The 16906-nt window shown below is 47.3% G+C and overlaps 1 protein-coding gene across 10 annotated transcripts in view; it reads right to left on the reverse strand.

The window, feature by feature from the left end:
• The window catches only part of arhgef1 (Rho guanine nucleotide exchange factor (GEF) 1), a 29745-nt gene that overhangs the window by 10474 nt on the left and 2365 nt on the right, over nt 1-16906 (reverse strand). For 4 of the 10 annotated variants that reach the window (XM_076152553.1, XM_076152552.1, XM_076152550.1 and 1 more), the window contains exons 2-13: nt 10188-10252; nt 8147-8158; nt 7201-7287; nt 6855-6968; nt 5940-6038; nt 4481-4523; nt 4161-4266; nt 3124-3264; nt 1457-1486; nt 605-713; nt 219-294; nt 7-36 (exon numbers count right to left, since the gene is read on the reverse strand). In XM_076152553.1, coding sequence (XP_076008668.1) covers nt 7-36; nt 219-294; nt 605-713; nt 1457-1486; nt 3124-3264; nt 4161-4266; nt 4481-4523; nt 5940-6038; nt 6855-6968; nt 7201-7287; nt 8147-8158; nt 10188-10214 — 874 coding nt within the window. In that variant the 5' untranslated portion in view covers nt 10215-10252. The other 6 variants (XM_076152555.1, XM_076152557.1, XM_076152551.1 and 3 more) reach the window with 5 other exon arrangements.

The raw sequence follows: 16906 nt of genomic DNA on the forward strand, positions 1-16906 counted from the left end.
TGGTACCTTCAACTTCCGTTTTAGGTTTGACCTCAGCTGCAGGAGGGGAAAAAAGGGCAGGACAACAGGTTCTCATATGCTGATGTTTCATAGGTGTACACTACAGATGGAAAACAGTACTACACTACACTACGACAGCAAACATGTCAAATATTACACTGGTATCTTATACAATGAAAACTAAAAACAGGATTCATGTGTGACGCTGAGATACATACTGTTGCCTGCAATCCAGCTGGGGATGCCAGGAAAACCTCCTCTGGGTTTGGTCTTTGATGAGTCCTCCTTTTTTGGCTGGGAATGTGACAAAGAGAGAGTTTTCAAGAAAGGCTTTGGTGCGCTGCGGGGTGTGGGTGTGTGTGTGTGTGTGTGTGTGTGTGTGTGTGTGTGTGTGTGTGTGTGTGAGAGAGACACGCAGAGAGGCAAAGGCCCCATGAATGACATCAGATACACATAAAGTGATTAATCAACTGAATGGCTTGGATGTCATTTTTAATAGTGTGTCGTTTAATATATCATTTAAAATATCATTGGTCATTTTAATTAGTTATCCCTTCTTAACAGGCTGAGGAAGTGAACCTGCAACCTCATGAATGTGATTTACCTTCAGTGGTCTCCTGAAGAAGCCTCCTCTGGACTTCTTGCTGTCGACTGCCCTGGTCTTCACTCCCATGTGCTTCATGTAGAAGGCCACAGCTGAAAAGATAGATTGACTACAGCGGACGGGAGAGAGAGAAAGAGAGAGAGAGAGAGGGAGAGAGAGAGATAGAAAAGCATTTTAGAAACCTAATAATCCTGCTTTGTTGAGGTGTTGATTTAATTGCTTCAGGATGATTTTTTATTCAAACTCCTGTTAAGAAAACCTGCTGGCAGTAGTTCAAGGAGGAGGCAATCAGAAATGATGGATGGAGACGTACACAGAAGGAGGAGTTAAGAAAAGTGGGGCGGAGTGGTAAAGACTACAGTCAAAAGGAGGAGTGGAGGAGGAGGAGGAGGAGAGAGGAGAGATTGAGGGAGGAGGAGGAAGTCCCTGGGGAACTGCACAGACGGCACAGGTTCAGGTTACAGACAATGGAGTCCAACTACACAGACTGCAACACTGAGAGCACCAATCACACTGGACAAAGTACTGACAGCAGAGCAGAACACAACACAACACACTGTAAATATCAAGGACAACAATGCTCAGGTGCATCTCAGTCACTTCATAATATCATAATACAGATGACTGAATAATACTACAGATTGTATATTTTGATGAGCAGCATTACAAATTACAAATGTTTAAAAGTTTGTCACATTTTGCCATTTTGACTTGGAGCCCGTATGCAGACACTCTTGGTTTGACCACACCCAGATTTCAAAAACACACAAAGAAAACATCACAATCTGTTCCATCTGTACACACCCTCACTTACACAGAACCCTCATGCATATCAGCTCAAACCTGACTCACCATTTTTCCTCGTCCGAGACGATGCTTGGTCTGAAAGAAAAGGAAGGGAGAGTCAAACGTCAGGCATGTCGCCGCGAGGAGAAGAAAACAGGTTCATGCGACAAACTCACCTCTTCTTCCTAAGTAGCATTCTTCCTCTCTCTTGCTCGACTGATTATTAACTGTGTTTTAGGTCTGTGGAATCTGAAGCAGCTAATCTTTGCCTGATCCAACTCAATGCTGACTGCAGTGTTGTGATATTCAGAGCAGAAGCTACTGAGCATATTCTAATATTTGCAAAGAAAGAAAAAGAAACGAAAAATCAAAAAACCGAGAGATGCATGAAAAGATGCAGCCCGGTCGGCACTAAAACGTCAAAACTCAACTTTCTCTGTTCAAGATCTGAAAATCCCACTTCTCTTCCGAGCGCAGTCTAAAGGAACCCTCTCAAACTTTAATCGGCTCTGGTTTATCTCTCCAGAAGCTGCATGCGAGTTGAATCCAAAGTCAAACAACGGTCCAGCAGAGCGGAAATGTCTATTTAACCATGTTTTTGTCTGATGCAACAGGCAGGCAAGACTGTGGAAAAAAAGGATCCTGGTGTTTTGCTGTGAACATAAAGGGTGGGAGGGGTTTCCCCAGGATTCCCCTGCATAATCCAATCACATGGTCTGGATTCCCATTCTCCCTTCACTGAGACCAATTAGAACACGATGGGCAGGTCACTGTGTTGAGCAGACAACGCGGGAGGAGTGTGTGTGGGTGACCGGGTGCACGAGTGTGAGAGAGAGAGAATGAAAAAAAGAACGATGGGAAGAGGGAGATGATTGTTCTGCGTTGTGAATGGAGTCAAAGTGAATGCTCCATTGTACACTGAAGACTGAGATCCGGCTGTGTGATAGTGAGCGAGCCCAGTCAGAAGCTGAATTTGCATGTGTTTGATGAAGACGACTCTGCGGGGAACTCCAGTCTTCCGGTCTGTTGGCATCCCTATCCAAGAAACTAGAGCGGCTGAGCACAGTGGATCTCCTTTCATTTCTGTTGTTACGGGTTTTTCTCTCTCTACTGACAAGATGAAGACAGACACTCCTCTGCCCTCTCTCTGGCCTCCTCTCCCTCTCTGTCTGACTCACTCGATGCAGAGGATAACACACGTTTGGCCTCAGGGTCAAGGATAGATTAACACTTTTCCTAGATCTCCTGTTCTCTTTCTTTAACACTGTGTATGGCAGCAGGGAGCTGGCATGGACCACACCGGCCCTTCCTCCCCTCTTCTTCACCCTCCACTGTCAAAACCCCAACACCAACACACCCTCTCGCTGGCAAGGTGCCAGGGGAGAGCCTTCCTGCCAACGTGGCATTGCTGACTCCATCTTTTTCTCCCCGCTGCCTCACTTCCTACTCGCTCTCGTGTGCTCTCTTCCAATCACAGTTGCCTCTCTTACTCGCAACTCCGGACAGTTGCTATTTCTCCATTTCTCCTTAATGGCTTTATGCTCTCCGCTATACTGGTTATGGCAGTGGCAGAAGAAGCTGTAGTCCAAACTTTAGAAGGGACGGAATCCTTTTTTTTCGGACAGAAGCACATTTCCTCTGACAAAACAATAATACCGCTCAACACCTGGTCCTGTTGTACACACACATTTAGGCTTGTATCAGTGTAAGAAGAAGCAGAGTAATGTCCTCACTGTGTCTCGGACATCTTATCAAGCAGATTCTCAGCCACGGACTTCTCCTTCATCTCTATTGGGATGCGGTCGGTGGGGTAGTGGTTCTCCACGTCGATCAGCTCCGCCTCGTTGGGCGTCATACCCATCATCCTCTTCTGCCTGAGAGAGAAAAAGCCCAGGGGTGGAGGGAATTGGCAAGATTAATACAAAAGTAAATCTCTAGCTTTTGGTTTTTAAGTCAAAGTTGTCTTGACAGTTTGCAGCTGAACAGAAGCCTTTTGTTGTTCTTGATTAGCCAATCTGAAAACCCACACACACACAACACAAGTCACCGTTTTGTGGTAACTACCTGTGCTTCTGCAGCATCACTTCATCTAAAGTAGCGTGTCTGACTGTTTTTGTCGACCTTAAAAGCAACAGCTGGACATTTCAACAAGTGTGCTGGAGTGTGAGAGAGCGAGGTTGTGTCTGCGGTGGCGGTGTACTGCAGCAGTCTGGTGCACTGGGGGAAAACCCTGCAGATGTCCTTGAGCACACCACAGGGAACGGTTTTCAAAACAGTCCGTGCTCCAGAGCGTATTGGAACATGACGATAAGAGCATTCTGGCTAAATAAATAACCAAGCTAAATGTTAACGTTGATTCTCAGTGCAATGGCGTGAGGTGAACCTTTATAACTACTGTAAAAAGAATGTAGAATGCTCAAAAATTGTCAGCATGCCTTCCTATTAGCAGGCTAAGCATACAAAAACCAATGTGATGTCTAAGCTGTTAATCCTGTGTGTCCAGCACAGTGATTTCTCTTTTGCTCCAAGTGAAAAAGCTCAACTCGACATCTTTCCACTGCTTAAACTCAAACTTCATTCTAAGTGGTGCTGAGCAGCAGTATAGATATATACGCTCCAGCCTTATTATCCTGTGCCATGAACCAAGCTGACAGCATAATGGTATATCTCTGGGTCCAATCTGATAGCATTGTGATCATGACAGGTAAGACACAACATGGCTTCATAAATGATCAGTGAAGCGTCAGACGTCACACAGGAGGATTATCACCTGAAGTCTTCCAGCTGCTTGGCCACTTCGGCAGCCTGCAGGCTCTGGACCTCATGAGCGTATCGCTTTTGGGTGTCCTCAGGGAGCAGATCTGGACGGGTCCGGTCTATCAGAGGGAGGGGTGAGGGTGAGAGAGCAGGGAGTGAGAGAGCAGTAACAGAAAAGGGGAGAGGCAACACACAGAGCAGCAGATGTACGTGATGTAGATGACGGATGTAGTTGTTGGAGGAAGTTAAGCAAGAGTTTAGAGGAAGTAAACTAATGGATCTTGCCTACACCTGTCAAACAATATCACAATTTACCACAGTACATTAACTTACCACACTCAATGGATATATGCATTGGCACTGCCACTCGGAGAACCTATTGTGGAACAAAAGATAAACATGTTTAAAAGAGGAACTAGGAATATTACACACACTCAGAATTGAGGGCATCCTATCTAAAGTGATCTAACAGTTTCCTGTTTTGTCTAAGCTCAAAAGAAGAAGAAGAAGGTAATGATGGCAAAGCTGTATTAAACCAATATCAGCCAATGCAATGGCGATCTGTGACCACAGGAGGGCACTAGAACACTAGGAACCAAAGACTTGCAAGTGGAAAAAAATGCATATTTTAAACCAGAGATACATAATTCAGTCACTGACATGAAAATAATGGCCACAGGGATCAAATTTCACAAGGGTGACAAAACAGAACTGGTTAAAAAAAAAAAAAAAAGTGTCTGAGAGAGGAAGATTCCTCCTCAAGGACTTTCCCACGATCCTGACAGGAAGCTGTGGGGTTGGACAGACTGGGAGATGAGAAAACAGCACGAGCCAGCTGAGCAGACAGACGTGCAGCTCATGAGCTTTAAGAAGGAAATATAGCAGAGGAATGACAGAGGCCAGGTGTGCAGGGCAGAGGGATGGAGAAACACAGACAGACAGACATGCAGACAGACAGTAAAGTGGACTGCACACAGAGAAAACAGAGGCAACACAGTCCGGTCCAAGCATTGGTAAACAAACATCCAAACACAATGTTCCCCTCTCTCCCAGGTCCAACTTATGAGCAATATATGAGCAATATATCAAATTCCTATTGATAAAACACTATGAGAAAAAATATCTCTATCTATATTGCAAAAGCTGCTCTGTGGGTATTTTCTAAATTGATTTCATAATACACACCACCAATGACGGAAATAGCAACAAAAACAAGAGACTCGCTGACAAAATCCTCTAAAGCCAAGAATCCCAGAAATATAATAGTGAGAATGATGGAGCAGCAGCGGTAGGAAGATTTCTTTAAGTGGATTATCACAGAGCTATTGGAAGCAGGACAGACCACAGTAAGAGCTCATGCAAATATGGATTTATTGGAAGTCATATAATCATAACCACACAGAGGAACATTTCAGGAGCATTGATTCCTATTGTATTGAATCTCCTAGGGTCGACTTTGTTTAGGTTAAGGTTAGGTTAAGATTGCTCTCATCACAGCCACAGCGTTAAGAGAAGTTATGCTTGATAATATCCAATTACCCGACTGCTCTCAGGTGCTGTTGTGTCCACTCAAAAAGTTAGAGACTCGTGGCGGTAAAATCAATGCAGACTCACAACTGAAGCGGCCTAGAGAGTCCGGTGGGGGCAGCTCCGGTGAGGGGTCGAGCGCTATGAGGTCAGCCTGGGAACTCCTGCCATACAGAGCCCTACTCTAAATTCATCCTAAGTCTGAGGAAAGGTTGCATACACGCGCTACCTGCAAATGAAGTGCTCTCTGTAGCGTGCTACTTACTGCGCCCTTCTCCAGGAAGTTGTTGTAGAACTCCACAAAGTGCTTCTTGGTTTCTTTGGCACTGAGGTTCCTGAAGAGGTCGGCGTGGAGGTAACACAGCTGAGGGAGAGATGCAAAGAGAGAAACGAGTGACGGTGATGATCTGCACTGACAATCTTCAAGGTGAGATAATGGGAAAACCCTGCAGACTGGCAGAAAGATCAACCGCCGATCCAGAAGCTGATACACCTTACGGATAAGATCTTACGGATATATCTATTTTGTAAACACTGTGTGGTAGAATCAAGGCTCTACAAGAATAAACATGAGGAAACTAGAGTAACGCGGGGGGGGGGCAGAACTAAAATGGAAAGCGTGCGCCACATTCAACCCTAATTCACATGTACACACACGCACAAAAGCGCAAGTCTCAAAATGTGTACACTTATCTTATCAACCCTAATTCACACGTACGCACACACACACCCCCACACAACAGTGCAAGTCTCCAAATGTGTGCACACAAACGTTCAGACCAGCAAAGGCTGTCCAATAAATCATACGATACTAATCTGGCTTCTATGATTAATTAACTCGATCAGGTGCAACACCAGCCCTTTATGTTCACTCTGCCTGGTCTACGGCATTAAATCAACTGCTCTCTACTCCGCAGGTCAGCTGGCTGCCCAACATCCACACACTGGTCTGGGTAAACTTTGATTAAAGCCCTGTGTGTCTGCTCTCCAAACTCGGCTGTGGTTCTACGCTCTACATTCTTCTGATCTCTTCCAAATAAAGGGCTTTAGCCAGGAAAGAGGAAAAGGCAGGAGAGGGGTAAACATACACAGTGACTTGTGTTTGCCTGTGGAAAGTGGAAACATGCTCACACACACACACACACAGCAGCTCTGGCATTGCAGTCTTTCCAGTTCTCACCAGGGGAGCACAGTCAAACTGTAGAATGACATGTTGCATAAAGACCAGCAGGTGGGTGGGCCGGTCCTTCAGCAGCTCTATGTTGTTGAAGTGGGAGCATTGGTCCTCCACCACCTGAGAGAGAGAGAGAGAGAGAGAGAGAGAGAGAGAGAGAGAGAGAGAGAGAGAGAGAGAGAGAGAGAGAGAGAGAGAGAGAGAGCGAGAGCGAGAGCGAGAGCGAGAGCGAGAGCGAGAGCGAGAGAGAGAGAGAGAGAGAGAGAGAGAGAGAGACGAGGAGGAGATGAGAGGCGACAAAATCACATTCCGCAGCCATTTCTGTGATCAAAAAACTCTTTGCTTCACTTACATCTTGTAGATCGTTCTCGAAATCCTCATCCTCAGCCCCGATGATGCTCATGGCTGGGTTAGAGCACGGAGCACCAGACACACCCCGCTAGGAGGAGAGACGGAGAGAGAAAACAGCACAATTAGGAATCATTACGCGAGTGCGCTTTGAGCCGATACGCCGGCTCTCCTCGGTCCTGAAACCCCACTGTGCAGAACAAGAGATAAAGCCAGATTAAGGGTTTGGACATGCTGAACTTTCCCAGTGCAAAATAACATCAAGCGGAAAGAGGGGAAGCTTCCCATCACCCCATTCCTGCCACCGAGGGGAAGACAGAACAGGCCCGATGTGGCACGCGGCTAACACAGGCCCTTGAGTTAGAGCCACCTACCTGCAGCCCAAAGAGACGGTGACGTGCGATCCGTCTGAGGAGAGAATCAGCCCGGCGTCACGGCTCTTTCTCTGACCGCTACGACCTTCACATGTATCAGTAAGACGGGGCTGTTCTGTGAAACCGTGGCTTTCACCTTCCTCCGGACTGGGCTGGAACATTTCACAGATGAATTCTGCCAAAGCTTTTTTAGAAATTGGCAGTATTCACCCGCTTGGATAGTTTTCCAGAGCCTACATTTGCGCTCAGTAATAATAATGACATTCAGACTCTTCTCTAAAATGCCATATTGTAAACCTTCCAAACCTACTATGTAGCGGGACTGTTCGAAACCAAAGGGCCCCGTGCAAAATCTTGCCCTTTTGAAAGCCGTGAACAGGAAGCGGTGTGTAGGAAAAGCAGAGGTTGGGTGCCTGCTGGAAGAAGCTTACCTCCACCCTTCAAACACCACACCACCTCCCCCGGACTCACACACACACAAATAACACACAGCCCCTGAATTCTGCCTTCTAGATGCTGCAGACCGGGCAACACCCAAACACACAAAAACCCTCCAACACAACACTGTAGAGTTACCGTTGTCCGGAGCTAGATTAAGACACGGGGAGCACAGAGCTGTGTGAGTCAAAAGTAATGAGAGGAAAAAGTGTGTCCCTGAAATACAACAGAGTTAGTAAAGGCCTGAGACTTCAACAGAACCAGTGTGATGTTAAAGCTTTCATTTAAATTTAATAAATATACTTCCTTTTACTTCTAATGTCAACGTAAATAACGGATTTGAAAGAATTGGATCAGATGGGATATCCAGTCATCCATTCCGATTGGATAAGATACTAAACCACAGGCTGGTGGCGATATGTGTGCGTTTTTACTTTTTGTGTACACAGCATGTCGAATGCAGGTTTAACATAAGCAAGGAAGTGAGAATTCACTTTGTGGTTAGAGGTTATAGGGAAGTGTAAATATGTGCATGACAACAAATCACAGCCTGACTACAGAGGAAGAAGTACAGCAGTGAGCGAGGGAACTACATGTTTATGGGAAAGTTGCTTGGGTGGGAGAGAGGGAGAGGGAAAGGGAGAGAGCGAGAGTGTGTAATACAGTAGAGCGACAGAGACAGAAGGAGTATGTGTTCATTCATGGCCGTATTCAGTGGGATGCGGTTTAAGAAAACAGCAACATGTGTAGGAGGGGTTAGCAAAACAGAGCCACAGGCCGGACAGAACCATGAAGGCACATCTGCATGGACACACACACACACACACACACACACCAATAACCACACACAAACACACACACACACACACTTTTCCATCTTCTCACCCTGCCACTCGGCGCGTTACCGAGCTGAAACCGCCAAAGCCACCTTACAAGGGCAAACAGCCACCCGCTCGCCAACGTGTTATCAATGTTAGTTTCTGTCCCCTTGACGACCACAGCGGTGACAGACATTGGCTGCAAATACCTCTTGGCATTTCCTGGTGGAAAGATAAAATGCTTTCACTGTTCACCACTGACCAGATCCATCAGAACGCTCAGCAGTAGAGGACGCTGGTGAACTCGTCGTCGTAGAAGCATTTTGGCCTCTTCGTTACAGGAGAGTCAATCCCTCATTATCGTTATGTCTGGTTAAGGCAAATAGAGTATTGAAAGGGGGGGGGGGGGGGGGGGGCTAATGGTTACAGAGAGTGGAGAAAAGACGGCCAGCTGAGTTTTGAATTCAGAGGGCACGGGCCTGGAGCAGGGAGGGCCTGGGAGCCTCCTATACACTGAGGGAGGGAGCATTCCAGCATATGGCACGGTTCAGACCAGAGACGCAGACACTCAGCACAGAGTGCTTCAACGGCAACCGGGCGCTTCCCTCTGCGATCGCTGACAGCTGGGCGTAATGTGTGTGTGTGTGGGGGGGGGGGGGGGGGGGGGGGGGGGGGGGGGCTGAGTGGTGAGAGAGAGAGAGAGGAGGACGCCTGCTTTGCAGTGAGTCGCAGGAGTGCGGCGAGGAGCAGCAGCCCCGGAACTCCTGAGAGTCAGCAGCTGCATCTGCCCCCCCCCCCTCATACCTCCCTCTCTTCCCCCCTCCCCTCCCATCACATTCCAGCACTAACTAAGTGTCAGGTGGCATCAATCTAATGATAGCTATCAAGCGTACGAGCCATTGTGTGTATGTGTGTGTGTGTGTGTGTGTGTGTTGAGAATGAGCGCGGATGTGGGAGGGGGGCCGTGCCTACACAGTATGCGACTGTGGGGAGCTACCGGGCGTGTGTGTGTGTGTGTGTGTGTGTGTGTGTGTTCCTATGACAGCTGGTCTTTACAACAGCATTCCTCTCCATCCTGACTAAGCTGGGCTCCAGTACTGTACATGGCCGTCACGCATTGCAGCACCTGTTGGGTCGGGCCTCTTCAGCTGAGGCCTTCAGACAAAGTGGAGGAGCAGTGGAACATTTCATACCATCCACCAGGTCAGTAAGAGGTGACAGTGCAGCGCTAATGATAACAGGGTCAGCGTTACATCAGCTCTGATGTGAACCCCAACTCTGCTGAGAAACCATGAGAGTAAGAGAGAGAGAGAGAGAAACCCCTCCGGCGGCCAAGAGGAGCAGTGGAGCTGTGACCTCACCCCGTAGTGGGCATCGTCAGGGTCCATACCGCCACAGGAGAGGCCCGCACCTGTCAATCAAGCTCCTGCAATGACATCACGGCGACTGTCAGAGGAGAGGGGGTTCATTCCAGAGGACCAGGACCAGGACTATGTTCATTTTATTGATTCAACTCTTGATTACTTCTTCTTATTCTCTTTAGTTTTTTAGTTGTGCTTTCATTTAAATTCCACCAACACTTGGTGGCCACTTTATTAGATCCGCAGCAACAACTGAGTCTACTACACACCTCACATGGAGAGTATCTACACCTGGTATATACATCTGTCCTCACTATGCAGATACATCATTTAGATAATGAGCTGACATCTTAATGCACGGTGAAATTGTGAGATCAGAAGTCTGGCAGCAGTCTGTGCTCAGGCTCGCATTGTGATCCCATCTCTGTCACTGTCTCTGCCAGGTGTGTGTGTGTGTGTGTGTGTGTGTGTGTGTGTGTGTGTGTGTGTGTGTGTGTGAACGTAATGTGTGCAGCAGCGACACGCTCATTCATGAAATGCGCTCGCGAGTTGTAAACATGAGCCCGGCCTCGGCCCCACTGGGAGCAACAGTGGCAGCAGAAGCATGAAGGCTGATTAGTTATGTTATGTTATGTTATGAATGATGAGGAATCCACAGAGCAGGAAGGAAGGAGGGACTTAAAGAGCATGACCATATCATAATGCGTACGGCGTAGATAACCAGGATGCAACGTCCCCTGATTGCCTCTCAGTAACTTGATAATGTATCTGGATAATGAGAATGGATGTAAACATGACCAGTGTCACCAGAGAGGGAACATTACCAGCTTCAGACAGGCGGGGTGTATGTAGAGCAACGGAGGGACAGCAGTTGACGCAAGCGTATCTAATAAAGTGGCCACTGAGGGGACATTCACATTTTCCTCCTCAGCATATGTCAAAGTGCTGATACACAGGTTTACATGCACACTGTATCAGATGTCTATACTGTGTAGGATGCAGGGCAAAGCGTTGACCTAGTCCATCATGAGGACGAGGTGTGTGAGGATATGCATGCACAGAATGCTTTCACCAATTCGCCAACGGCTTATTTACATGTTTAAGTGACTCACTTAGGACTGAATAGTTTCGGCACGTCACAGGGAGTATGCCGACTTCAAATGATGCTGATTTCAATCTTATTCTGGTGCTTACATGAAGTTTGGAACAAAATGGCAAATCGGGACAAACAATCAGCGCAGGTATGAAGAGATGAAGGAGCGCCCGGCACGCACTTCCTCTACTGGAAAACAAAATAAGACCTTCCCTTCTCCCCAATGTGTCGGCGCACCTGGCCTCAAACTTCACTGTGTGTGTGAATAGGTCAGTGTTCTCTCATTACACACACTCACAATAGGCTGCGTCCTGTTCTCTATATGCTCTGAGCACATTGGTCCAAAATAGCTCGGGCAGCTAATGGCTGTAGCTGGCCGTGTTTGTGCTGAGGTTTTATCTGGCGCTCTCATCAGGCCAGAGCCTCATTAGCAGCCACTGAGGGATCCTCTGGGGTCCTACAAGCACTACTGCTGCTGCTGCTGCTGCTGCTGCTCCTACAAAAGCTGCCCCCGAAGGCGCCTGAGCACAAGAACAACAACAACAGCAAAGACCAAAAAAAAAAAAAACACTTGGGGAGAGGGAGGCGGGCAAAATGGAGAGGCACACAGACAGGAAGTGGGTGTAATTTCCTCAGGAAGCTATCAGAGCCATTTCCTGTTTGACCTATCCGCAAGAGTCAGATCGAGAGAGAGAGAGAGAGAGAGAGAGAGAGAGAGAGAGAGAGAGAGAGAGAGAGAGAGAGGTTGCAAAAGAGAGGTTGCTTCTAGGAAACAAATCTACATCAAACACACTCTACATGCCACTGTTGCCTGAACTCACATCAACCTAGAGGAGGAAGTGAACACCACAGAGTGAGAGGGAGTGTGTGTGCATGCGTGTGAACAGCACAGGGTTGTCTGTTTCAAACTGCAGGTTCCCCCTCACATTTTCCATCTGATGTCATCTGGTTTCATAGGTTTCTCAGCTGTTATAGTGTTTGCAGGCTGGGATGTAAAGGCAGCGTGCATGAAGACGTCCCCACACATGAAGGATGGTGGCTTTCTCAACTTCATCTAATACAGGGGTTTATACACACACACACACACACACCTAAATCATTTTTCTATCTATCTATCTATTTCTATCTGAAAAAAACTCCCAAATGTTTGATGACCTGTAAAATTTCTCATTTCTTTTCTCTGCTCTTACAGGCTTCACAGGCCCGCGCCGCCACAATCATAAACCTCTGTTACTTGGACTGTAAACACGAGCGGGGCTGCAAACGCTAGACTATATGAGCCTCGCAGACTAAACAAAAAGAGAAAAGCAAGGAGCCGAGGAGGAGGAGGAGCAGGAGAAGAGGGGGGACACCCAGCAGCAGCAAACGGTGGAAAGAAATGAAAAAGAGGCGATGGAAACACAACTGTGAGGAGAAGAAGAAGTGTGAGAAACTGTGGAAAGGCTAACAAGCGCACAAGAGCGTCCAGAAAGTTATTGTGTACACATCTACATCTGAAGGCTTGTAACCTCTGCGTCTGGATCCGCAACACAAAACACATAAGGACCCTCCCCTAACACAAACACACACAAACAAACACACACACACACAGCCTGCAATCTTAAACTAGTTGTTCTCTCAGTCTTGACCAAATGGGTTTGGCAGCAGCTAGCAAGGTTGACAGCGTGCTAGCACCTTTGTGAAAACAGAGCCAGAGGCAGCTCTGTATACACAATGTGTGTGTGTGTGTGTGTGTGTGAGAGAGCTTTTATGTTCAACATGTAGCATGCCATCCCATAGAAATGGCTTATATAACTGCAAGGCGTGGGGTGAGCGGTGGTGGTGGTGTGTGTGTGGGGGGGTTGGGGGGGGTCTGTGTGTGTGTGTGTGTGTGTGTGTGTGTGTGTGTGTGTGTGTGTGTGTGTGTGTCAGCGGGGTTAGAGCAGAGCCTGAGGTGTAAAATGCCACAATGAACCCAGTTTAATAAAGAGGAGCTGTGGGCCGGAGCCACGTGTTTGCACAGCAGAGGGGACGAGCCCAGCACACACACACACACACACACACACACACACACACACACACACACACACACACACACACACACACACACACACACACACACACACACACACACACACACACACACACACACACACACACACACACACACAACAAGGAGCAGCCTCATGCTAGAGCAGCCTCATCCTAGAGCAGGAGGGATTGGTGTTTGATGATATTGATGCAATACTTCTTAATAAAATGGTTCCATTAGTAATTAAGAAAAGGATGAAATGCTTAAAAATGATTACCATGGGAACAAAGAAGTTTATGTTAAATACTGTAACATAAAACATCAATCTGTTCTTTCACACACACACACACAATTACTACAAGCTTCCAAAGTCAGGGATCAAAGAATAGAGTCATGCGAGAAAAGGTCAAGTGCAATAACAACACACACACACACACACACACACACACACACACACACACACACACACACACACACACACACACACACACACACACACACACACACACACACACACACACACACACACACACACACACACACACACACACACACACACACACACACACACACACACACACACACACACACACACACACACACACACACGTCAAGGTGAGTGCAGATAAGACCAGTCACTGTGTGGAGACGTGAGTAGATAAGGAGGCCCGGTGTGTGTGACTGCATGTGAGCCGAGTGAGGCAGAAGGTCAGCAGGACGCCGGCGTGACTGAGACCATCACAGAAACCACGCCACTGCACTGACAGCAAGCAACTAGCGACGCAGATGGAGACTGAGACAGTGAAGACAGTGAAGACAGTGAAGACAGTGAAGACAGTGAAGACAGTGAAGACAGTGAAGACAGTGAAGACAGTGAAGACAGTGAAGACAGTGAGATCCGGCAGAGTGATTGGGGGTGCCAGGGCAGTGAGGGAGAGCGAGGGGCGCGGCCGCTGTGAAGGTGTGAGAATGAGCCTTCAAACATTTCCTTCCTCTTCTCTTCAACAACCACTTCCTCCACCGTCTCTTCTGACGTACCCGCTGTCTGTCTGCTCTCCTTTTCTCTCTCCTCTCTCTCTCTCTCCATTCTCTCACTCCTTGGGCCTAAACTGAGCTGCCTCTTGTAAGATCGCTCCAACAGCTTGCGCATTCATGGCGGGCAGACAAGGGCCAATTATGTAATTTAATGACCATTACGTAGTGGCTAAAATAAGATTATAGCCAATAGTGCAGAGGAAACAGGCAGGGCTTTTCATCGCTCCAGTGGATCCAAGCTTCCATGTTGTTCCAGCTTCAGCTCAAGTCTAAATGAATCATATTGTTCTGAATCTGAATCTTTTCCAAAATACTCCCCTGGACTCTTTCTTGTCTCCTGAGCAGCAGTGGGCATCTCTGGCTAGGATCCATCCAACTTGTTCTTGTTCCTTGGAGCCTCCACACACTCCACCCGCCCCACCCCCACTCCCCTCCCCCCCGTCTGTTCTCCCTGTCCCCATATAGAGGTCACCGGCTCTGTGGAAACATTCGATAGGCCAATCGACTGGCACAGATTGGCAGTTCACAGTGAGCCTCCAGCTCGGCCTAACCACTTCCATATGTGTCTGTGCGAGTGTGTGTCGGCGCGTAGTGCTCTGGTACGGGGGTAATTGCTGAGGCTAAACACAGAGGCCTCTGATTAGTGTTTGGGATGGAGGGGACCTGCTTCTCATTCGCTCACGTCAACATGCGTTCAGCACTGCAGATGATTTCAAATATACATCAAACACAGCAGAGTAGACTCAGATGATGCTGAGTGTTTGTGTGGAGGAGTTGAACCTGCACAGACCTGAAGCATCTGTCCGGTTTGCCAAAAGGCCCTGGTGATTGCACACAAGCCCACCTTGTTCACGTTGCCAACCTCAGGTAAACTAGTGTGTAATTGTGATACGTGATATTCTTCTCTCTCAGATTACAGTCAGATTACATGAGTTCTGTCTGCAGCCATTAAAGCAGAAATGCAGAGTTAGACGTTAAGAAACGCTTATATAGAAGTGAAGAAGACTGTAGTGCAAACAAATGCTACTAAACTAATCCAACCTAAGACCTGCGGTTGTAAATAAGTGTGCAGAGCTGAGGAGCAAGTATGTGTCCACACAATCTGCAAGGATACTTCAAAGGATCAACCTGAGGGAGGAACAAATGTGAGCGGAGAGATCGTTTAGAATGTAATGCAGAGGTAAATGTTAGATGTTGTCTTCATTTCAGCTGAAGTCATTTATGTTCACCATCTTTACTACAGACATTTGGAAACTCGGTCACCATGAATCAGTACACACACACTCCACTGCAGCCGTCTGTTTAGGATCTCTGTAAGGGTCATTATTAATCGGCAAAGTCCGCTGGTGGAAACTACAAACACACACACACACACACACACACACACACACACACACACACTGTTGCAATGAATCAAAACAAACTGCTATCATTTGAAAATAAGTGGGAATTCTCTGTTTGTGTATCCAAGCAGAAGCGGCAGCGCGGTAATTCTGTGCAGTTAATGCTTTTATAACAAAAACACTCTGTAAAGCTCTGAGTGTGAACATACTGTCAGCACACTGTCTGCACAAAGATCTGTGGCTCCTGAAACTGCACACACACACACACTCACACACACACACACACACTCACACACACACACACACACACACACTCAGTCAAACTGGAGGGCCTTTCACCCCGTCTTACCCCCCATCTTTTACTGCTCAAGAGTAAACATCATCTGTGAAGCCCAGGCTCCCTTTTTCCACCCTAACCCCTCGAATCAAAGACCTCATTCTCCCTTCCCTCTCTCTCTCACACACACACACACACACACACATCAGCTTTCCAGTTATCCGTCTGACTCACACTTGTACAGACACATGCAGCCATTTCCATTTCCTACCTATTTCAGAGCGTGGAGGCACAAGCTGGTGCAGTCTGACACTTTGCACAAAATCTGCTCAACAATAAGTCCACAAGCGCACACACACACAGGCGCACACACAGAGGTCGACTGCATTTCTCTTGCGACTGAGGGGATCCAGTGGGGGAGGTCACTGCACACATGACTGACACTGCTGCTCATCAAATCCCAACCGCTGTTTCATTCCAGAATTGTATCTTAATCACCGAATGGAAAACTGCTGCTCAATACGGGGTGTGATTCATTTCCGTTATGAAAATGAAATAAAACCTAATTTAAATCATAAACGTATCAATTGAGGAATTGAAAAAGTAGTTTTGGTGGTTGCAGCATGTCTGATCTCTTTATTGCGTGTCACACAGCTGTAATAAACACACGCTTCACACTGCACACACAATGTGAGCTGGAACGGTCCTGACAGACAGCAGAGGTGAAAGAGATTGGCAGGTGAACACACACACACACGCAAGCTCCCTGTGTTAAAGTGGAATACCTGTGAGCTAGCTTAAGATTAAAAAGAAAACATTTGCCAAGTAATGGGGCTGATAAAAGCTTTCCATTTACCACATGACTGCACACAGACTCACAACTGTGTGTGTGTGTGTGTGTGTGTGATCTGACAGCAGCTCCTCATGAAGACACAATGATTTTCCTGCTCTTTGAAATCA

The sequence above is a fragment of the Genypterus blacodes genome, unplaced genomic scaffold, assembly GCF_046128005.1.
Source record: "Genypterus blacodes isolate CSIRO-AG114 ecotype Tasmania unplaced genomic scaffold, CSIRO-AGI_Gbla_v1 ptg000057l_1, whole genome shotgun sequence".
Taxonomy (NCBI): Eukaryota; Metazoa; Chordata; class Actinopteri; order Ophidiiformes; family Ophidiidae; genus Genypterus; species Genypterus blacodes.